Below are 25,070 nucleotides of genomic sequence, written 5' to 3'. Positions count from 1 at the left end.
AAGATTAAATTTATATTTTTGCGGAGAAGTATACTGGTGCGTTTCTTCATTTTTAGCACAGCTTCATGTTTAAATTAAATTCTTTTAATTTCACAAACTTTTTTGTTTAATAAATAAAGTCATGTTTTATTACTTTGTTCATCAATTTATTTAAACATTGTTTTTAAATTAAACATGTTTTTTCCACCCTCTGATAGCTCATCATTGACCTATCTCCTTTATTATTTTATTTTTAGCTTTTATTTAAGAAATATTATTCAAAAACAGAATAGTATGCTGGTTTAGATAACTTTCCTCTATTTAATTAATTTGTGCATCTGAAATTACGAGATTATGAAATATTAATGGAATAATTCATGAACAGAGATACGTTGGCACCTGTTCGCGACCATACGTTGGCAGTCTATTTCTTAAAAATCTTTTTGGGGACGCATCTGTTTATGAAAATCGCGTTTATTTGCTGTATAAGCGATCGAAGAATGTATTTACTTGCATCGTTGAGTCTCGTTAAACTGATCGTACGTCGATATGCACGGAGGGATGAATCGCGCGATGTCGAAGGCGGCGAAGGAACGACCTAAAGAAATCAAATTTACGAGTGATGCGCGCGAGTAAGCACCAGCTGTTCGTTCGATCAAAATTAAACGCCAACTTAATGTTGCGCGGCACAAATATAAGCATTCGCGCCCTTGACATACGCGTTCGGGATACGTCTTCGTGCTCGTAAATGGCCGTCTCACATCGTTTTATGGCAGTAATCATTTCTCTCGGACAGTCTTCCGTGTACTATGAATAAAGTGACTTTTGTGATACAATGAAATATACCCGCGCGGATGCGATAAAGGAGCCTATGTCGATTTTTATTTCCAATTGTCTTAAACCAAGTAATACGCACGATTATCGTGCATTTTAAATCAATTTTTTTCACCTTGGTCGATCACGAGCGAGGATAATTGCTTTTCGCCCAACGCCATGCGCATTCGATTCGCGGCTGCTATTAAAGAACGCGCGTGGAAGATTATAAGAGGAAAGCACACGAGAAGAAATAAAAAGGTGTGATCGTTTGCGCGGTGATCGTTTGCGCGCCTCGATGACACAAATCTGCACGTGTACATGCACACGAGTATGACGGAGAAGCGAGAGCCAGCAAGATCCATCGAGCGACCTTCGATCGATTGTTTATCAAAAATCTCTACGGTGACATACGCGATATTGATTCTCGTAAATTTACAAGACGCATTAAGAGAAATTTCTTTTACGTTGGCAAATTAAATAAGATTAGATTATTGAAAATATTTCTGCTGTTAATAGATACAGAACTTTCATAACATTCGTGTTATTTGAGAACGGAGGATAGATAGGGGAGAGTTGCAAAACGCGTACCTGTCGCCAAAATTGTACCTCATCAATATTTCTGTATTTCTGTTTAATAACAAATAATATTTAATGACAAAAACAGAAATAAGAAATACAGAAAAAAATTTAACAGGTTACATTTTGTTTTGTGTATGCTAACAGCACTCTAAAAAATCAGATTGACTAATATTAACTTTTGATCAATTTATGTAGCTGATGTTAATATAATTGTGCAATTTTATATTAAATTTTCATGTTTTCATAAAAGAGGGTTTATTTTAAATTTATTGCATTTATATATTTACAATAAGTATAAAAATTAAATTAATATTTTTGTGAAATTTATAAAATGTTCTAAATCGTACTATCACAAATTTTATAATATTATTACTTATACTGTTAATATAAAACTGATAAGTAATAATAATAAAATTAAAATATATAATGTGAATAAAAATATGTCAATTGCAAAAATAAATTTAAGCCAGTTTTATTTCTTATCTTTTTATTACTGTTATTTGTTGATTATTAAATATTTTATCCTTTTTTTAATAAAATAAATTAATATATTTAGTATTACAGTATAGCCTCCCATATCCAAAATAATAGGGAGACAAAATTGTTCGGATAAAGAAATTTTCGGATAATAAAATAAATATATTTTTATATTAAATTTTATTTATTTAAGCAGAAACTAAAATTTTTAACAAACAGGGCTTCATATATATTTAAAAAAAACTTAAATTCTTTACGTAAAGAAAACAAAATTTATTTCATAATATGTTATAACATTCAAATAATAGAATGTTCGAATATTAAGTATTCGGATAATGGAACTTTGGATATGTAAGGCTCTACTGTAGTTGATTTCTTTTAATTTGAATTATTTTAATTTATAATTAATTTTTATTCATAAATTCAATATTTTCAAATCTTATGATTTCAAATATTATGATTTAATAGATAGAAAATCCACAAACCAGGTACCATATGATGCCTTTTACAACACATTGCAAAAAGGCTTGTAATAAATTAATTTATTATTGATAAAAGATTAAATATTGTACAATGAAAAAAATGTTTGATATTATGATTACATTTGATACTATAATTACATGGTAAAATAATTATAGTTTAAAATAAAATTGATTAAAATATTAGTTTTAATAAGTAATCTACGAGTAATAATCTATGGTTAAATAGAAACAATTACGGTTAAGAGTTCCAATTTTATAATTATTGCTTTACTGTTTGTAATAATAGCATTGTATTTATAGTTCTATCAACCATAAAGAAATTTTACTATAAATTTTGCTAATTTCAAATATTAATACAATATAATATCAAGATGTAGATGGTAAAAATGACAAGAATATTTCTGTAGGTAGTAAATACATACGAGAGATGAAAATGACTGAAAAAAAACTAGAAGTTTTGAGTAAAAAGATTCAGTAGAAAACAATCTTTTACTCCAGTCTTAAAAAGTTTTTTACTCGAATGTATATAGTTTTCGACATTTAACGCTATAGGTAATGTTATTTGAGAATTTAGTTTTCACATTCATTCAAAAGATTTCTGTATAAGGAAAAGTGTAAACGATCAAAATGTAGTACAATGACAATAAATACCTGCCGACGATGGAGATCATTGACCGTAGGAAGCAAGAAATTATTTCAAATCTCATGTTATTCGAACAAACACATCTCTTTTATGTTTGTTTAATCTTTAGAAACACAAAAATATTGAAATAGTGTCAAACGTATGTTAAATGTTTTTATAATAAATATGAAGAAAAATAAATTCTATGTTTTTTTTTATATTTTGGCAAAATATTGATTTTTACCGTAAAAAGCACTAATTTTTTTACTTAATTTCTTATTTCGGATTCAAAAATATGTTTTTTTCATCTCTAATGCATACATCATTATAGTAAACTTTTCATTTGTTAGACATTTGTTTACTATTTGCGTAGTAATAACTAATAGTTATAATTTACATGGTTAAAGCAAGTATAAATATATAGTTGATATCGAAAATGATTATAATAATTATAATAATTGCTTTTTTTTCTCTCTATAGTAAAAAGTACTTGTAACATCAAGCCACATTTCTCAACGTTCATTTGCATACAAATCAATATGAAATGGAAAATGTAATAAAAAGAAAAAGAACTTAAGTGATACGCAATTTGGCAACTCTCACCTAAATCAGTAATTTGTCGGGAACAAAAGTAGTTTCTTCCCAATTGTGAATTCTGTAAGCGTCACAATGATGATGCGGAGGTGACACATCAGTCGCAACGTAGTTTCGGGGTTGCGAAAAACATCCTTTTGTACGGCAATTCGCCGAGCAGCGTGGGCTTGCGCGTTTAAAAGGATTTTCATTGCGAACCGAAGGGTTCCGGACGAGCCGCTTTTCACGGCCGTGAGTGCGGCAGGTCACGCATCCATTGTGGCCAAGAGCTTAATGTCGTTACGTGGAGTCGCGATGTTATACGAGCGCATTATGGCGACGCGCCGTGCGACGGAGCGGCCTCGCGACCACAATACGCACGTTGCATCGATATTCATAGGGAGAGACATTCGACCCCCTTCTTTCCCCTCCCCCCCGTTCCCTCCCCCTTTCCGAGCCTTCCCGTCGGAGCAAAAGGCGCGTGCTCCTCGTCCAGGTGATGCTAGACTGCCGCTGCTCGCTCGTCGTCCGTTTTCCTTCGTCCTTCTCGTTCGCTTCGTCTCGTTCACTCCTTCTCGTACGCCCACGGGAGAGAACATATGTTTACGAACAATGCGATTTCAACAAGGGCGCATTCTCGAAAAGCCAACAAACCTCGACGATCGCGCCTTCGTGATTCGATCGACAGCTCGTCCGATTCACCTTCCCTATTCCGCCGTTTGTTTGTTTTAATTGCTTTCAAAGTCCAGATAGTACGTATGTATTGTATAATTTATAAATTTGAAAATATTAGTACACATTGTTACGTTTTTTGTAATGGTATATAAAATTCCCTGACTTATATGTTATTTTTTGCAATAAATTCTTTACAGTATTTGAATGGGATTCTTATTCGCATCACTGCCATAATAGATGCTTAGCATCATTAATGTCATTACTATTAATTTGATTATTGACTTAATCAATTATTATTGGCTGTACAACTTAATTCGGTCCGTTTTTTTTTGCTTGAAAAACGCACTTATTTGAACGATAAAATAAATTAATACCTTATTCAAAGTATTGTCTATCGCTAGCTACTACTTTTTCCTATCTTTCTGGCAATTTACAGATTCCGTCGCGGAAGAAGCGTTCATCTTTTGAAGCCAAGAATGAATCGAGCCAATTTTGGATACTCAGTTCTGAAGTGAAGCGTATTCCAGTCAAAGCGTTCTGCATCGATCGAAACAAATGGTAGTCGGAAGGAGCAAGGTCTGGGCTATAAGGCGAGTGAGCCAGAACTTCCCATCCGCTATTTTCCAAATAGTTTTTAACCGGAACAGCAACATGAGGCCGAGCGTTGTTATGGTGAAAGATTATGGACTCGTGTCTGGTCGCATATTCTGGACGTTTTTCGGCTAGCTCGTTTTAGCTCGTTTTAAACGGATCAATTGTTGCTTGTAGAAGTCTCCCGTGATGGTTTGACCTGGTTTTAGCAGCTCATAGTAGATCACACCCTTCTGATCCCATCAAATACAGAGCATTACCTTGGCATCATGGATATTCGGCTTTGATGGCGTTGATGTTCCCGGTTGGCCGGGCTTTACATACGATTTTTTGCGTTTTGAGTTATTGTAGTAAATCCATTTTTTGTCACCGGTAATGATTCGATGCAGAAAAGACTTCTTTTTGTTCAAGCAACATTTTGGACATGAAAAATCGTCGTCCGATATCTTTCGGTTTTAATTTGTATGGGACCAAATTTCCTTGCTTTTGGATGTATCCCGCGTCTTTGATTCGTTTCGAAATAGCTTGTTGAGTAACTTCCAATGTTTTTGCGAGCTCTTCTTGCGTTTAACACGAATCTTGATCGAGTAATGTTTCTAATTCTTCATCTTCAAACTTTTACGGTTGACTTGAATGCTCTTTATCTTCAACACTAAAATCACCACTTTTAAATCGTCGAAACCATTCTCTGCAAGATTTATTCGATGGTGCAGATTGACTTCCATAAGCATTTGATGCGCTTTAGCTGCACTTTTCTTCCAATTAAAACAGAAAATCAAAACTTTCCGCAAATGGTGTTTATTTGGAACAAAACTCGACATTTTCAACGCAGTAAAAATTAAACTTGTTGTGTAAAACTCAAAGGCTTGTAAACAATATTTGGTTGACAAATGTTGACACTTCATGACACAACAAAAATCAGCTGTCGCCGTCAACCATTTATAGCGATTACGCGACCAAGCCATCTTTTGAAAACGAACCGAATTAAGTTGTACACCCAATAACTTAATTGTGATATTACTATTCTTATTTAACTCAGAGCTGTGTATCAAGTTTATTAAATGCGCAATTTGATAGAATTGCAAAACTTATTTTTTTAATAAAAGATTTTAAAAATCCATCAAATGTATATGCTCCTTACTAAGAAGGCTGTTGTATCAAAAAATTCAAGTAGTAATATCTTTAATTCTCCTTTAGAGAAATAATGATATTACAAAATTGGGTAATCTAACTCAACTCAAGTAATATATCTATATATATCTATATATATATTTTTTTTTTAAATCTATAAAATTTTTAAATTGTGCCAATTAAAAAAGGAATGTATATATTTCCTTAAAATATAACTGTTGTACAACTACTTTAATAAAATAAAATCCAAGTGGTATGTATTTTTGTATTCTCATTTAAGTTTTTCTGTTTCAATTCAAATAATATATTTTAATGAAATATAGAATTTAATCAAAAAAGATTTAAAAAGATACCAGTATACCAAATAAAAATTTTAAATAAAAAAAGATTTTATTTAATAAACTCGAAAATGTATAGAAAATTATACAAGAAATATCAAGAAGAAAATGCAAGTATAACCAAATAAAATTTGCTTTTAATTAGTTACATACATATTTTTTTACATATCTGTCTACATTCTTTCATTGTTGTTAAATAAGATTATTGCATTAAAAAAACATTTTTGTTAAAATATATAAAAATTTATCTGGCTACAGCTGTAAATACTTTTGTTAGAGCGCCAAAATAAATATGTAGGAGATTTAAACTGGTTGCTAGAATGTCAACATTTTTTGCAATATTACTCATTTTGCTTGAAGGCCCTTGGCAATTATTTTGATAATTCAATAAAATTATTTTCATATCTGTATTTAGCTAAATCTTTAGATATTTCAGTAAAATCGTTCTTCCTATGTGTCCTTCAACTCGATAGAAGAAACCAAGTCACATATGACAAAGGATCGTCGTCTCATTATCGTGATGTCGTTAAGGACGATCGAGAATTCGAAAGGTCCACCGGCTTATCCGTTAACGTACGTTTCTTATCGAAGCGCCAGTGATCCTTGGGGTCGAGCATCGGCTCTTTATCCCTCACCGTTAATTCCCTCTTAAGCCGCGATAAAGGCCGCCCTTAAAGATCAAGTAATCGCGACCCAATGGCATCCGTGTTGCTCTTAATTATCAGGAATTCTCAAGCATTTCATTCGAGATATGATCTCTATCAGTGATGTGCAGTTTATTCTAACTGTATGTTCGTAGCTGTTGTAAAATGCTTCTGTGGGACACAGCCTCTTGACCTTAGTAAGATAAATGTCCCAGTAACCGGACATGTGACAACGATACAAAGCCAAGATTGTTGTACTTTTTGTAAAGATTCGTGATGTAAAGTAATTTAATTATATAATGAACTAAAATATAAAATATAAACAAACAAAAGTATGAAAATGTTTCAAACTATTCCGAAAATAATAGAAACTTGTAAAGAATTTATCACTATAAAATCACTATAAAATACTTGTTCCAAATGCTTATCTTTAATATATTATTTATAAAATCAATACAAGAAATATTATCTTAATAAATACATAATGTTTTTCAACAAATTTAAGAGCATCATCATACGAACTGTAACTCAATTATGTAACAAATTAATTTTTCTGTAATTAAATTGTTCAATTTAATTAGATTTATTTTTTAACGGTAATTTTATTTAAATTAAACTATTAAATGGAATTCATTAATTGTTTAATATTAAATTTTATAATATTAATAAAAATAACCTACATTATAAATATCTTTAAGTATATATACTCGTATATATTTAAAGATAATAATTAAATTTTAATATTATAAAAGAAAGACGTTCAAGATTAATACTAATAAGTTTTCACGTAAGTGTCTGGATATAGGAACATATTCGGTCACTGGGACATTTACTTTAGTTACAAATCATGCGCCGCAAATTGAAAGTTAAAAAGATGGCACTTCTGGCATTGAATAGCATCGCGAAGCGCTCGCGCGTGGCAATTTCCAAGATGAATAATCTTGCGTGCTCGCGCGGAGGTCATAATAAGATGAGGAAACGCCGCGCGCCAAGGGAGCCATCACGGGTTGAAAGGTTAACCCGAACGAAGCGCGCTGTGCAGGCTGCGGCGCTTCGGTAAAAAATGGTGTATATAATTTCGCGAGACACGCAAAGTAAGTAGATGCGCGAGCGAATCGGATATTATTCTTCGAGAACGCATCTGCTCGCCTCATAATCGCGAAAAATTCTGTCGCGGAAAAAAGCCGGCAGCTGCAAACCACCTCATCGGGTGGCACACGCCGAACGTGTACTAGCTAACGCACGGTACACGATTGCGCGCTTTCACGCCTATTTCAATCTATATCTGTACATGGAATCGCTGTACAATTGTTTCTCCTTTGCATATAATTACACACGCAAATCACTGTTGCTATGCACCGAAGAATCATTATATAAATCGTAAAATCATATAAGTATAAAATGATCCAAAACTGAAAACTGTAAAAGATTGGGATAGAGAAATTCTCTTTCATACGCGCACGCGTCAAGAAAATAAAACAATTAATTATGAAATAAATTAATTAAAATGTGCCAAATGAAATAGTTCATCTTTGAAAATTTTCTGACTATTATATTTTGCATTGATTTATATAACATTTAATTTAACAAATAGAATGAGAAAGGAGAGAAAGAGAGAAAATGACGAAAGTACATCTGAAATATTATAACAATTTAAATTAGACTTTTTGAACATAGACTGCTTTTACCCATTAAATCTAAAGTTTTTGAAAGAATTTTGAGGAGCAGACTTTTAAAATATGCGTTTTGTACTTTTTTTTTAAGACTTTATTTTGAACAATTGTTTGGAAAATTTGGAAATTAATTATTGATATTGCACCATTCTTCTTTTAACATCCTAATGATTAGCGTATTGTTATTTTTTATAAAGCACGTAGTTTTCTTTCTCGTTCTTTAAAAATTATACATTTTAGAAAAACTATCAAATTTTCTAAATCGTATTACCACAAATTTTGCAATAAATGATATTAATGTAAGACTAGTAAGTAATAATAGTAAAACTAATAATTTGTATAAATAAAAATACATTAATGGCAAAAATGAATTGAAGTTTTATTTCATCATTTTTTTTGTAATTTTTATATATTATTATAAATATTTGCATCATTTTTTGATAAATTTTTAACAAAATACATATTAGTTAATAATTTATACTTTTAATTATTTTAATTTATAAATTCGGTACTTTCAAAGGTAATTTAGGAAACCAATAGGTGAAGTAATTAATTCTAAATCGTAGTAACATGTTGCAAAAAAACTTATTATAAATTAATTCGTTAAAAGGTTAAATATTGTGGTAATAAGTACCTGAAACAACAAGCTGCAATTTCCAACGTTTATTTGCGTAGAAATCAAATAGAAAACCAGGTGGGAAGTACAATAAAAAATATAAACTTAATGGTACGCATTTGGCAATTCTTCTTTATTTATATAGAAATATGTGATTTTAGTTGATGGCTTTAGTGGAATTACGAGTACGAAATTAACGCGTTGATAAGGCAAGATAAGTGACCTTCGGAGCAATGTGAAATTCCCATTTTTGTTTTAATTGGCGACTGACTCGTTGCGATCGAACCAGTTTCCCTGGTATAACTGACCTACACTTAGCACGTCCGAGGACCGTGGCACGCGTAAAGACAGCTTTTGAGAGGATCGCAACAGTTTCCGTCGCCTCGATCGCCTCAGGCGCATCGCCGACGAGTCATCGAACTCTTTATGGTGCACTCTTCTGAAAGGCTTACGTCTCCAACCCCTTCTTTCTCTTCATAGATCCTTCGTCTCTTTTTAGCTCTTTCATTTTCGATTTAGCTATAGAGACATTTTCCTCTATCCGATTTTCATTTGTCTGTCTTGTCCCGCTCTTTTCCAACTTCTTCCTATTCATCGTCATTTTCTCTATCCGTTCGTCGGTTTCTCCTTGAGATGCCATGTTCGGCTCCTTTTCTTCTCGGTTTAACCGTGAAAACATTTGACGTGTAATAAGGCGTCGCGTCGAGTGGAGGCAAAGATCTTATTTAGCCCCGAGCTCTGGCCTGTTATTAAAGGAATGCTGAATTTAAGGGAAACGAAAGTGCTCGTTAGGTGATTACGCGCTGAAGACGTACCAAATTGGTACGTAATACCTCCGCACGAAACCATTTTCTTCATCATTCCGACGCCTTGAAATTGGTGCATCTTTCCTAAGGATTTTAATTGATTTGTATTTTGCACCTGACAAAAAGACTTCGAGGTAGGTTGCTCGCGGATACCTTATGCAATTAAATCGAGTTTGAAATCGCGTTTATTTTTAGAAAAATTTTTTCATCTCAAATCACCGGTCATCCCAATCAAGCCTTCGACAGATCATTTAAATGGCATCATGCGACGACAGTCGTTCCAGTGTTTTAGACTTTCCCAATCCCACGTTTAAGTCAAGTACCGCACGTCAAACCCTCTTTATAGTGTGTGAACACGGTGGTCGCTACAATAACGTTGTTCGATCCCTCGAAAACCGCGGCGCGTTCAAGTAGTCTCGATAAGTGCACTTGGAACGATCAATCGTTCACGCCTGTGTCGCTGAAACTAGGAAATTTCCTCAGGGTTGACGAAGTTCCATATTTTTTGGATAAAGTTTATGTGAATGGTAAGAGTCAATCGGTTTTTTATCAATATTTTCCGAATTACCGGCAAAAACTGATTTTTTAAATTAAAAGCGATGAAATCAATAGATAAGCTTTTTACATTGTGTCTCATACTATTTAAATTTAATGAAAAACGAAAGAAAATTTTAAAATAAGTGTCAGAGACTTAACAAGAAATATTTAAAAAATCCAGAAATATTACAGAAATTATTGTACAGAAGCTACAAAATAGCATGGCCAAAAATTGTCAAGCCAATTTCACTTTCCTGATTCAGCAAGTCAAAATATAGCGAAATAAACTATTTGAAAACTTTATTCGTAATTGATAATTTTATCTTCAAATGATTGATGAGTATGAAAAAGAGATAAATGACAAGATTGCCAGCATCATTAATAATGTTATGCTTTATAAAAAATCAGAATCTTTGTACAGCTAATTAATTTATATATAACAAACGAGCTTGACATACTAAAACCAAGAAAAAAATGTTTATATTTAAGACAAATTGCAATTCTTAATTTTATTATTTTTATTTTAACACACATGCATACTGTGTAAATAAATTAACTATGCGTACAAAACGTTGAATGATAAACACGGACTAGATATATATTGATAATAAAATTTATAATACGTTTACTATTATGTACTTTTCTCATTAAATTAAAAATTAATATAAAATTTAATAACATTTAATATCTGCAAAAGTTTTGTTTTAAAAAATATTTCACATATTAGTTTGAATGAAATAGACTATTATTGTATTATAAGGTTTCATTACTACTGGTTGGTTTTGTGTTCGTTTTCTTTTTTAAACGATTATTAATTGTAGTACGATTTATCAATTGAAGCAAAAATAGCTTTTTGTATAAAGTTATCAATAACTCTTTCCGGTATTTATGCCACGTGAGAATTTTTACTCTGCCGAAATTAGAAAAAGTATTATAATATTGTGTTGTGATATCAGTTTATAGCGTTAATATTAATAAAACCATAGTGAATGAATCGATTTGTCAACGTAGTAAGTAGCGTATTTTTATACTGTAACGTACATTATGATAATTTTAGGGAGTATAAAAAGCTTAGCTGTTATTTCACGATACGTAATAATAGTGTAAAGAAATAATAAAGAATGGAATACATATATGATAAAATAAAATAAAAGTGCTTAGATTTTATATTCTTTGTTCAGCTTCTCTCTATTTACGGATATGTACTTTTTGAAACATATAGAATTTATGCCGCAATACACTTTGTAATTAGAAGGAAGCGCATGCGCAGAGCACATAAAGTGCAAGTATATCTTCATTTCGCTGTTATCTACACGCATTAATCTCTTCAACATTGAATTATTATTATTTCGTGTATATATATTTATCATTCTTATTCCCTAATAGCATTTGTAAATATTTTATAAACTATTACGTTATTTAACGTTTTATTTAAAAGTATTATTTGTAAATTATCTATGTGACGTATATCCTACTCATAAATGATTATATATCCTATTCTTGAATGATATCGAGCAAAAATGTAAGAGTTTTTTAATTATAGCTTGTCATATCCATTTTTAATTATTTTCTCTGTCATATTGGGATTTCTGGAACTCAGTTTCTTTATTACGCTACATCTTTGAATTGAAATCATATTTTTTAGTTTAGCATATGCAAAATTGAACCAGAATATGATAAAAACAGATAAACAAGAATCAAATAAAATATTTTTTATTTTCAAGTAATTACAATTGTTTTAATTTTATTGCAAAAATTTGCAAAAAATAATTACTTTAAAGATAAAAAGATTCTCCAATTTTTTAATTTAAACTTTAATAATGAAAAAAACATTATGTAATTTTTGAAGTTAAACTTCAAGCAAGAACGTTTTTAGTTGATACTTTGGAGTAACAAAAAATAGTACAGCAATATAAATCGCTTCAAAAAAATTAATTATTTGAATTATTAAAGATCAACAATTCTGAAAAAAGACAAATTATAATTTTACAACTAATGAGCAAAATTTCATTATTTGAGCAATAAGAACTGTATTTTTTGAAAGGATTTCATATTCTTGTAGGTGCGCGGATCTCGAAGAGAATCTCAGAAGTTTTATATAGTATTTGAGTTTATATATATTATAAAAAACAATAAAATATTTTCTTTACACTGACATAATAATGCGTATACATTATATTGTAGAAAAATAATTTTTTTAATTCTATAGTTTCATGCACTTATTTTTATACTTTCTGGAATCTAGTACACACTTAATAAAAAATAAAGAGATATTCAGAATGCCAAAAACTTACGAATTAGTCATACGGACGTATCAGCTACATTCTTGGAACTTTAATGACTTTTGTGCGCTCTTAAAAATAATACAAAAAATTGCAGACTTATTAGAACTATGGACAATTAAAGTTCTTTTTAATCCAAGTCTTCAAATTATACTAGAAAAAAGTTCCAGCAGTGTGAAAAATCGTAGGTCGCACCCTAGTATAGCAAGCTAAAATTAAAGTTTTTTTTTAAATATAAGAAAATTAATATTTCGTTCTTTTTTTATTTTTTTATAGTAAGCAATATGAAAATTTTTTGCTACAAATTCATTTTTTTAAAAACATGTTAAATACTTGACAAATTAAGTTTTAAATATGTATGACATATACCAAAGTTATTCTATAATATTTCTCAATTGGAATTTATCACAGTTTTACTTTCTTTCTTTTTCATTTATTGAAATTTTTTCAGTCAACCCTGAATTTCTTCTATTCTGAAAGTTAGGTCGTTGCTTTGCTCCAAATTCCAACAATTAGAGCCATTTGTTATTTCTTTTACTGTGCATAATTAACATAAATGCGTCAAATACTGAAAGATAATAACTTTGACTAACAGTCACCCTTCTGACTTTCTCTACTCCAAGTCTGTCTGTACGTTAGGCAACCCCTGCTGCTTCGCCGCCGCGTTCCCTACTGTTTGGACAAATTCGATGCTATCTTCGAAAATCGCCTCGAATGTACCAAGACGCGAATAAAGGAACGACAAGAGATCCCATCTTTCGGCGTCGCCGATCGGAAAAACCTCGACTGTTACGATTTTCTGAATAGATTCAAGCTTCGTCTATTTGTAACGTATATTTGTGACATTTAGGTCTTGCTCGATCGCACAGAATGCCCGGCATATCGTGTTTCGAGAGTCCCTGATCTTTAGTAGCGAGCTAGTTGACGCGCGACAGGTACTTTCTACATTCGGTTGACCGTGGATATTTAGTTTCATGCGAATTCAAATCGAGGGGAATATTTAAAGCCGAGAAGATTATCGCGGTATTGACGTTCGTGGAATTTCGTAGTCGACTGTCCCTCCACGACTTCATTTCTATTCTTGTAAATCGATAAGCCGGAAGTCACAGAATTCGACAGGTACTCCGCGTACGGGTGCTTTTAATATTCCCATCGTAGCGCGATCAAACATTTCTACGTCCGTCATTTTTGCCACCTGACAGTTTTTCTCGCGCTCGCGCGCGCGAACGTCGAAGGGATTATCATCCTGACGAAGCACACGCATCGTGCATTCGCGCGAGATTTCGTGAATATCTGTGCAATTCCTTCCATCTTCGTTGCATATTCAACTGACATTTTAAGGACGCACCGACGACGCGTGTTGGTTCATATACGGGCTATTTGAGGGCTGGCGAGGGCATTCTTAGGGCTGTTTCTCCACTGTGCACTCGTTGTACAATGTAACACTATACCTCTTTGTAACAGCGCAGCCTTGGAGTGTCTAATGCAAAACCGAGCACGAGTATGCTTGCCGCCCTGCATTATTTTTTCATGAATAATCCCGTTATGAGCATCTAAGAGGCCGGAACTTTAAGGTGATGTTTCACTTTTTGTTCATATGCACGGAGAGAATTGTTCATTTATATTTTACCACAAAATTCGCTACAAACTTTACCACGTGTGACAATAAACTTGGTAATCTCAAATATTATGAGTAACGATAAAAATTTTTTAAATATTCAAAAGACACTTTATAAATTGCTTAATAAATATGACTATACAACATTGTAAAACATTTTATAGCAAAATTTGTACAATTCGAAACAAAATTTTTTTATATAATAATTGTCTTTGTATGCCTACATATTTAATATTATATACTAAGAGAAAATGGTTGCAATTACTGTAATTTAATTATAATTCATAATTATTTTTGGTGCCATTATATATTTATAATTGTTTTAGCCATGTAAATTATAGCTCTTAGATGTTATTGTTTCGTAAATAGTATACGAATGTTTAAAAGAATTATTGTGATTGCATTTATTATGTAGAAATGCTTATTTTATCTTTTTACCATCTGTATATTTTGATATTTTACTGTATTAATATTTGAAATTATTATAATTTATTAATGATAAAATTTTTTCATGGAGAAATAAAGAACTATAAACTTAAGATTATTATTACTGACATTACAGCAGTAATATAAAAATATGAAATTTCTAATTATAAATAATTTACCATGAAATTATAATAAATACCAAACTTTTCTCTCTAGTAGACATATTGTTTTCGACATATAGAAAACACGTTTACTCTAGTAAAATTCGAACCCGAGACTTCTAAATCATGTTTCCTGCCTTACATAATGCACTATTTCTTCTATTAATAAATGTATTATATGTTATCTATTTAAACGCGATATAAACAACGCGTCGACTTTATTTAGCATGCTGCATAGTAAAATTTATATCAGATATTGTATATATTTATCACTACTACTCATTTATTCTATTGTATTTAAAATAATAAAGAATTATTAAATTGTTTAGCATTTAAAAATTATTGATATTTAGCTATGTACAGTTTAGTAAAAATAATTGAACATTATACACTTTTATTTTAAAATATAAAATACGTGTAGTACACTGAGAAAAAAATGTATTTGAATACTTGCAGTGTCATAATTTATTAAATGTAAATAAATATTTATTCAATAAAAAAAGTGATTGTCAAATTACGTTAGTGATTCTTGTATTAAAAAAAATATTTATTTTCATTGCGAGTATTCAAACAATCTAGTAATTTTTTCTCTCAATGTAGATATCAAGAAAAATCAAAGAAAATAATTTAACATTTTTGAAAACACAATGTTGGCCTATGACTATCATGATTTTCAGAGTAAATTTTATGAGAAAATTCTCTTCACGTATATGGGCAACTCACGCCAATGCAAATTTGTAGATACTGTTTAATCCGTCTAGAATTTTATTGAGAATTTGAAGAATGTTGGTAAATGTTCCCCCAATCTAGTCAGTCAACTTGCGTCAGATCTCCGAAATATTTGGCACACGGTCGTCGTGTCACGGTTGCTCGTTAGTATTCATTGTCCTCTGGTTGCAAAAGCGTTTGAAACCTAGCTCATGTCACGGGTTAGGGAAATTTATGTAGGATATAGAACCCTACTTGATGCTCATTATTTGTCTTTTCGCTTTCGTCACAACGTCGAATGAATCAACCGTAAATTTGGAATATATTCTATCACATGTTTAATAGATATACCATATAAATTATTATATATTCAAACGATTCTTAAATTTTATATAAAAAATAATTGTGGTTTATAAATGTAATCGAAAACTAATAATTTTTCGAAAAAAAACTACGGATTTTGCAACTCGGATATGGCTAATTTCGGTCACGCTCGTCCTCCGGATGACTTTCCACTAGAGCAGTGGCGAATGTGCGCTGAATTTTGTTACAATCGAACGTTTTGCAGTAAGGGGTGTGTGTTTCGCGATCACAATAAGTCCCTGAAGTGTCTTTAGCGTGTACAGTAGCGCGCCGTTCAATGGTTGGCGCTCACAAATGCGCAGCGGGGTGTCCGAGGGCCTCTCTCGAGATTCGCCGCTTCGATATGAATGTCGGTGATCGGGAGAAAAATTAATGTCTACTCCGTCACGGATTTGGACGATTCCCCGCGGCCAATACTTTACCTCACAGGTTGACACTTAATATGTTTATTGCTGTGAGAATGTCGGCCTCGTATAGGTAGTAGATTTTTATCTGCCAACGCGCTTCTTAACTCGTCTCTCGCGTACATTCAGCGACTAGAAAGCATATCCGGATTCTCTCGCTCGATTCGGCTTTCGTCTTTGGGTCTAATGATGTTCCTTTCAATGTCGTCATTTTTCATACTGCTCCAGTACATAGATCGTGCAATATTTGTGAAATGAGTGTCTGTTTAACGTAAACGAAAACAGACGGAATAAAAATATTTGTTTGATAATTGATTTATTTTTTATCAATACAACTATTTAAATTAGTAAATAACTTTTTTGTGAAGTGCTTTTGTAACACGATGTAAGTATGCAATAATACATACAAAAAAAAGAGTGAAATGTATAAATTAGTTTGTATTAATAGAACAAAGCGTATGAATTACAATAGGTCAAAACAAACGAGCGAAAGGATGTTACAAATAATAATATACGTACTTATAATAATTAAAAAGTGAAACATTTCAACATTACAAAGTTTTTTCAATTGCAATACAAAAATTAATCGCATTAAGTAGTATAAATGAATATAAATGAATGTATATATGTATACGTTATCACCATGATAAAGTATTATAGGCTTTTGATTAATTATATCTATATGCAGATAATATTTGAGTATGAATTATTTGAGTATTAATTAAATTAATTAATCAATTAATATTAAATTGGTCATTGGTGTTTGTTATTATTTTATGGAAACAAAATTTTTGGAAATACAAATTATTTTTTGTAAGATCTTTTATTTTATGTATTATTTTTATTATTTTACTGTAAAAGAAATTCTGTGAGTCTTTTACAATTTCAAATTTGATAGTAAATAAGAACACTTAATAATTACAACAGAAATCTAATGAGAAATTCTATAAAGCAGTAGCAAACAAGATGACAGTTATTTATCCTGAAAATGAAAAATAAATATATATTTATATCTATACATATGTATGTTATGTTTATTTTTTCTTTCTTTTTATAGTTCTTTTCTACCGATAGAAACGATTTCTGTAGAAGGTCTGCTTTGCGCAAGCTGATGACATCTATTGGATCAAAGAAGAACTAAAATTGGGATTTCAAAGTAATAACATATCATGAAAAATATACAGGGTGATTATTAATGACTGTTCCCACTTTTTATCATAGGAGCACGCATTTGTAATTTCTAATATAATAATAATATGTTAGAAATACGTATCCGTCGGTAAATCATGTTCCTATGGTAAAATGTGGAAACAGTCATTAATAATCACCCAGTATATATGAAACACGACTTATTCATTTATGTATATTTTTTTTTATTTAGACAAAATGCAAAAGGAAAATGAAAAATGTTATAGACAAACAATTGCTTCTACCGATCAATGTTTAGGTACTCGTGAAAAGTGTATAGAAATACCGATAGTCGACAACAAAGAGTTCAGGTAAAATATTTATTCAAATGTGTGCTTATTATACATATTTTTCTATAACTTGCAAATAAATTTACTTAAACATAAACATATACATTGAATCCATCATAATCGGTCTCTTTTTTGCACACATTGCTTAGGAAGGATTTAATCGCACGTATCGAAGCTGTTATACTGAAAATAATAAAACAGATATCTGCCAAACAGGCACCGTGTATATCGTATTGCAGTAGTCGAAATGTCAAATGTTTGAAATTGAGCACACATGAAGAGAACGTTTATCCAGGATGTTTAGTCGATTATCAACAGGAAACAATGTTCTTCAATGATACCTTAATTGACTTCGCCGAAGAACAAACTACAGATGATGATGATAGTTCTGAAGAGTCAACTGCAAAGATAACTGTTGATTTCGCGGTAAAAAGCAGTAGAAACAAATTTGTCCTAATGATGGTAATAATAGCCGAGATTCATCATTTGTTGCTAACAAATACGACCAAGACTAGACGATCTTTTTATTACGATCTGAAGAATGAGACAACCGAATATTTGGTGCCTCATCAAGGATACGTCGATCGTGCATTGAACGATATCGCTAATTTGTTAAATTGCGCGCCATGGGATTTAGGTGAGTTTACTAAACTTAATTAGGAGGGTTAATCGTAAATACTAACTAAAAACTAGGGAAGAGTTGCCAAATGTACTTAAGTTTTTTTTTACTATATTTCCAATTTTATATGTATGCAAATAAACATTGAAAGTAGCTTGATTCTTCAAGTATTTATTACTACAATGTTTAATCATTTATCAATAACTAATTAATTTAATGTAAGTTACTCATTTTTCAAACAACTTTCCAAGCAACAATTTGACGTCATATGGATTAGTATAAAATTATCTTTTCAAAAAAAAGATAAAAAAAGGTGCCAATGTATGTGTATGCGCGCACCTTATTTAATTCAACCTAAATGTATTTTTTCTAAAAAATGTATGAAATTTCTAAATTGCGCCAATTATAAAGAGAATATATTGCTGTTTGAAATAACTGCTGTACTACTTTAACGAATAAAATGCAAGTAATATGGTATCTTTATTTTCAATATTTTTTTCAATAAAACCAAAGTAGCTGTATTTTTAATTCCTTTTTAAATAAAATTCAAATAATACCATCTGTGTATTTTTATTGAAACATTTTTTTGTTCCAACCCAAGTTAATGTACTTAATTTAAAAAAGTTTCAATGAAATGTATAACATTTAATCTCAAAGAATTAAAGAGGAAACAGAAATAAGAATGTTTTATTAAAATAAAAAATTTTTAAATCACAAGAACTTGGCGCTGCTAGATAAGAAAAGCAACGAAAAGAATTGACATAAGAAAAAATACGATAAATATTTTATTTGTAAGATATGCGTTATAAAAGTAATTACGCAATACTTTGCGTAAGTTAAAGATTAAGTTTTTTTAACATTTAAATAACATTGTAAATCATTATAATTTTTTAAGTTAATTACTATAACTATTCAATTTATATTTTATTTAGATTATATAATATTTAGACATCTAGCAGTGCCAATTTTTTCTAGTTTAAAAATTTTTATTTTAATAAAACATTCTCATTTCTGTTTCCTTTTTAATTCTTTGAGATTAAATGTTATATATTTTATTCAAACTTTTTTAAATTAAGTACATCCAATTAGATTAGAACAGAAAAATATTTTAATAGAAATACGCAAATAGTATATAGTATCACTTAAATTTTATTTAAGAAGGAATTAAAGATACCGTTACTTGGGTTTTATTTAAAAAATAAAGATACTATCACTAGCATTTTATTCGTTAAAAGTAGTACAGTAGTTATATCAAACAGCAATATATTCTCTTTGTAATTGGTGAACGGCAGAGCAACCACGAGGTCAACGTTGAAAACTTCGCTGTTGCGCATCGCGTGTCGGAATTATGAGCAGCTCGTGTGAGATAGAAAACATGAGCTTGTTTCAAGACCTCAAGTTGAAAAGGAGAAAGGTCGACTCCCGATCACAAAGGTTATGCATGAAAAAATACACTTGAGTAATTTGAGCAGAAGCGTGTACGGTACTGCTAAAATAAATACCAGAAACGTCTATTTAGACGATACTAGTTAAATAAACATGAGAAACGTCTATTCAGACGATACTGATGAAAAATGTACGTCCGCCTTCAAACCATGATTGCATTTAAAATATAAATAATCGCGTAAAATATAAATAATCAACACACATTTTATGTGTATACGATGTAAACTATACGTACAAACAATATGTATAATAACCTGTACAGATATAATCTTGAAATATACGGCATAACCTTGATTCAGATTATATTAATTTTGTCTGGAATGGTTTTTCCGTATTTTTTATATTTTTGAGAAATATTTACATGGGACAATTTAATAAGTCACTTGTATACGCACACATATATAAACCATGATCCTAGTGATAGGGGAAAGTAGGGTTATTGTACGCACTGGGTAATTGTACGCTTCGTGGTTTGGCATCTTCCCGATGAATAGAGATTATATCACGACGATATTTGTAGATTTAAGGTATTCTTTTAATATGTAACCATACGTTATATCATTTTTAAAAACGTAGTTAATTGAAAAAATAAGAAAAAATAAAATCATAATTTTTGTTGCAATTTTAACGTTCAGAAAATAAGGTAATAAATCCGTCTTTTTAATTTATTCATTTAATCATGTTATACCTAACAGAAGTACGTTTTTTCGTACATTTTTTGAGCTATTGTTTATTAAATTTCATTAAATAGTCATGGAGTAATTGTTTTTTTTATCAAATCAAGTCCGCAGTGAACAATTTTATGTATCCATCTTGAAAGGTGTAAGACCACGTGAGACCAACTATAGTGACACTAGTACAGTGTAGTGCACACACCCCGAGCGTACGTTTGCGGGGGTAGTGATAAACGCGGTAAGGGGAAATAGAGGATAAACTCGGCTTCACGTATGCGTAAACGTGCCGAACATTTCCGAGTCTAATCGAAGTTATCCTCTTTGTCCTATGACCTATAAGCTAGATGTTTGTTTTTCCCCTTACGATTATCATACCCTCTTTTGTTTAAGATAGCAGTTTACGCTCGGTCTATGGTTTCCTAAGTCTATGGTAGTGCAGTGTAGTGTAGCTAAAAGAATGGGTTATAACCTCATTTTTCCTCTACGTACATTTATTCAACCGCACGTACACTGCGGTGCAATAATTCGAAAGGTCATACTAGATGGCTAACTTACCGACGCCACAGTCTAACATATACCCAGATAACCAAGCGTGCGATTCCCGCACAATATACTGCTACCGTATTGTTACTGTACTGCCACGAGATGTCAGCGTACGGCGTAGCTGTACAGTACCAGTACAAAAAGGATACATGATACTGATGCAGCGTAATATTCTGGTACCAATATCGTACCTGTACTGCGTACTGTTCGGTTTATATTCGCAATAGGAACTGTACCATACCAGTACAGCGTACTGAGCATGTATTGAAATATAAAATTATATTTTATATATAACTTTTTTGCAATTTTATAATTAAATTATTTAAACACAAATAAATTTATATATATAAAAGTTTCAAATTTATAATCAATTATCAATCATTATTATATCAATTTAGAAAGACCAAAACCCATGGTCGAAAAATGTCTTAACGATTTAATCTTGCAATTTGGTCGAATTGTCATGACGCGATAGCCAATTGCAGTCGATCGATTAAAGAGTTTTAATTTAATTGGAAATTTAGAATACTTAACCTTTATTTAATGTGCATACGTTTTTTCGGTACCTTCTAAATGCATACGTGGGTCCGTCATGTTCAACGCTATTTTCCCCTCTAACCTTACAGTACTTTATAAAACATTTGTCTACATTATAGTTATGACGATTTTATAGTTATTTTGATAAACATCGTTTATTTAATATCTTCTGACAGGCTTGCAAGTTTTATTGTTATGAGCAGATATCACTTTATAGCTCAGACACCGTAGACCCATGTATGTATCTTAAGGATTAAAAATAATTTTTTTTTATAATTAATTAATTGCAGTAATAACATTTTTTTAATTATTATTCTATATAATTTTAAATTAATTTAGCAATGATAATATTTATTCCTAATTAATTATAATAGTGAGAGTCTGCGGGTTGCTGTTCAAATTGGGTCCTAAAACGTGACAGACCCACGTATCACAATAGCTCGGATACCGTAGACCCATGGCACCTTAAGGATTAATTATAATTATTTTTATAATTAATTAACTGAAGTAATAATATTTTTTAATAACTTTTCTATATTTTGGCGCGCGCAATCGACGCAAGCGCGGCCAGACGGGATGTGAAAGCCCACATTGCCAATTGGCAAGTTGAAAACGCGATCTAATTCTGATTGGTCAACTGTGTTGGTTACATTTTATGCCGCCTTAATGGAGTTCGTGCAGTGTAAATCCTCCATAATAACGGAAAGTCTCCTCCCAACGGCCAGCGCGGCTATTTTGTTTTTCTCTGTGCTATATATTGTTGTTTTCTGCGATAACGTGAACCCGAACGTACGTGTTTTCCTTACTTCCGTAATTTTTCAAGTTATTGCGGAATATTCAGGAGGTTCAGGAATATCTTAAGGGTTTGAGAATCATTGTTATTCATTCAGTATCTAAGGTAAGTAATTTTTCATGTAATAACTCACTCTGTATACATATATGTTTTAAGTTTACGCGTGTTATTTTGTTAACAATTTTAATACATTGTTGCGATTATTTTTAAGATTAAATAATAACATTAGCCGCATTCAGAAAAACAATTTAACTGCTGCATTGTCTTGTCAACACTCGACATTGATTTCTTTATAAATTCTAAAAGTAAGAGCTAATCATTAATTGCTACTGAGCGGTTTGTTCTGCTAAACGTCTATTGAGTGTGATTTGTTAAAAGATTAAACATTATATATTATAATACAGACGACTATCAGATGAACAGTAAGATGAACTTAGAAACGTATTAATTTTAGTCTTACAAGGGAGGACTTAGAACTGAATTCCGCCGATTTTGATGAAACTTGGCAGGATTACAGCGAAAATTTTTTTAAATGTAATAATACCAATTTGGGTGCCAACGGTCAATCGTTTCTAAGATATTTTAATAATAAATATAGCGTTTTTAGAGTAGAGTTTATTAGGACACTCACATACAAGTATTTAACGTGGTGGGTAATTAATTGCTTCATAATTTGTAAACTTGAGTTTAAATCCTACAATCAGTTAATTTTTTTATAATAATGTTTTTTATAACGTTTTACGATAAAAATAATTATATTGTTGATATAAAAAATAAATTATTTTGATATAAAAAATGTATTTTATATAAATTATAATATAAATAGTTATAATATAAAATAACGTATAAAATAATTATGAGGCAGTTACCATATCCACTACGCTACAAATACTTGTCTGTGAGTGTCCTAATAAACTTTACTCTAAAGATGCCACTGAATATTAAAATTGATTATTAAAATATCGGAAACGGTTGACCATTGGCATCTAAATAGGGGTGTCATTATATTCGAGGGAATTTTCTTTGTAATCCTGCCAAGTTTCATCAAATTTGGCAGAGTTCAGTTCTGTGCCTTCCCTTGTTAGATTTCATAGTACAGGATAGTTTAATTTTTAGTCTATATTGTCAATACACCATTATGAATTTTCAATTGGTAATAATTATTTAAATACAAACTTAATTTAAAAACTGTGTTTGTTTAATTGTAAGTATTTTTATTTATTTTGTGCTTTACACCGTTTCATTCTCAATCTACAGGTCAGATTGCCGAAGTAATTACAACGGATGAGGTTTGTATAATTTGTTGCAGATATTTTAATTATCTTATTTTTATATATTAAGACTATTTGCAGGAAAACTGCTAATAATAAATTATTTTCGTCAATCACTTGCAAACACATTGGTATACATAATTTCATTTATATTCTTTTTAGGGTTTTATTACATATCATTGAGTTTTATGTCATCCAGAAAAAACTTGTCTTTTTTGGTTTAGGCTATTGCACTTCAAATTTTATTTACTGTTTCTTGAGTTGTAATTTTTTTTGTCTTGTCTATTTCTTTCGTTCATATTCCATTTCATCAGTATGTTGCGTTTGGCAAATAGGCGCAGTCGCAAGCCTTATCATTTACTATCTACAGTTCATCGTCGTCGATTGGAAAAATTAGAAAGAGATGCACGTAATGAATACGATTGTTTACAACAGCAGAATTTAGATGTTGCTAATGCTAGAGCCGATTCAGACTTTGTTGACGAAGATAAAATTCTTGCAGAATGCAGTCAGACTGAGGAAGAGGAAATTTCTGTATCTTCTGATGCATCAGCTAATGTACAATTTGCTTTTAATGAGGTTGATGAAGTATCAAGTTCTTCAGACGATGCTGAATCTATTTCAAATTATGATGATGCGGTGGATATAGAGCCTCCAGATACTATTGATAATTTTCAAGAACGCCTTGCTGAAGTTTTTATACGCAGTGATATGTCTCATGCACAAATAAATGCTGTTTTACAGGTTGTTCGAACACATCCATGTTTATCTACATTGCCAAAAGATAGTAGAACGCTTTTAAAGATTCCACGTACCGCGCATCCCACACTTAACATTGCAGGGGGTGAATATCTCCATTTAGGATTTGAGACAGGAATTCTTTCCATTCTTCAACAAACTTCTCCGGAACTGATTCCACTTGACACTTTAATGGTAGACTTTAGCACAGATGGTGCAACATTAGATGGACAGGGCAAAATTCAAATGTGGCCAATACAAATTAGGATTGCAAATATTCGTGGAAGTAAACCAGAAATTGTAGGCGTCTGGCGAGGATCATCAAAACCAAGTAATGCGCAGGAATTATTCCAATATTTTGTGAATGAGGTTCAGGATGTATTAAATCGTGGAGTTGTTTTTCGTAATCAGTTGAAAGTAATTAAATTGAGATGTTTCATAGCTGATTCTCCTGCGCGAGCCTTTGTATT

The 25,070-nt window shown here is 31.2% G+C and overlaps 1 protein-coding gene across 1 annotated transcript in view; it reads left to right on the top strand.

Annotated features, from left to right (window-relative positions):
• Positions 1-25,070, top strand: part of LOC105201713 (meiotic recombination protein W68) — a 122,645-nt gene that overhangs the window by 59,648 nt on the left and 37,927 nt on the right. Inside the window, exons 3-5 of the mRNA XM_011169868.3 lie at positions 17,559-17,657; positions 17,883-18,000; positions 18,129-18,616. Of these exons, the coding sequence (XP_011168170.2) occupies positions 17,888-18,000; positions 18,129-18,616 (601 nt within the window). The 5' untranslated portion in view covers positions 17,559-17,657; positions 17,883-17,887. The remainder of the gene's footprint in view (positions 1-17,558; positions 17,658-17,882; positions 18,001-18,128; positions 18,617-25,070) is intronic.

The sequence above is a fragment of the Solenopsis invicta genome, chromosome 15, assembly GCF_016802725.1.
Source record: "Solenopsis invicta isolate M01_SB chromosome 15, UNIL_Sinv_3.0, whole genome shotgun sequence".
Taxonomy (NCBI): domain Eukaryota; kingdom Metazoa; phylum Arthropoda; class Insecta; order Hymenoptera; family Formicidae; genus Solenopsis; species Solenopsis invicta.
Note: the sequence above shows the minus strand (reverse complement) of the source record. Positions and strands in the feature narration are given on the sequence as shown.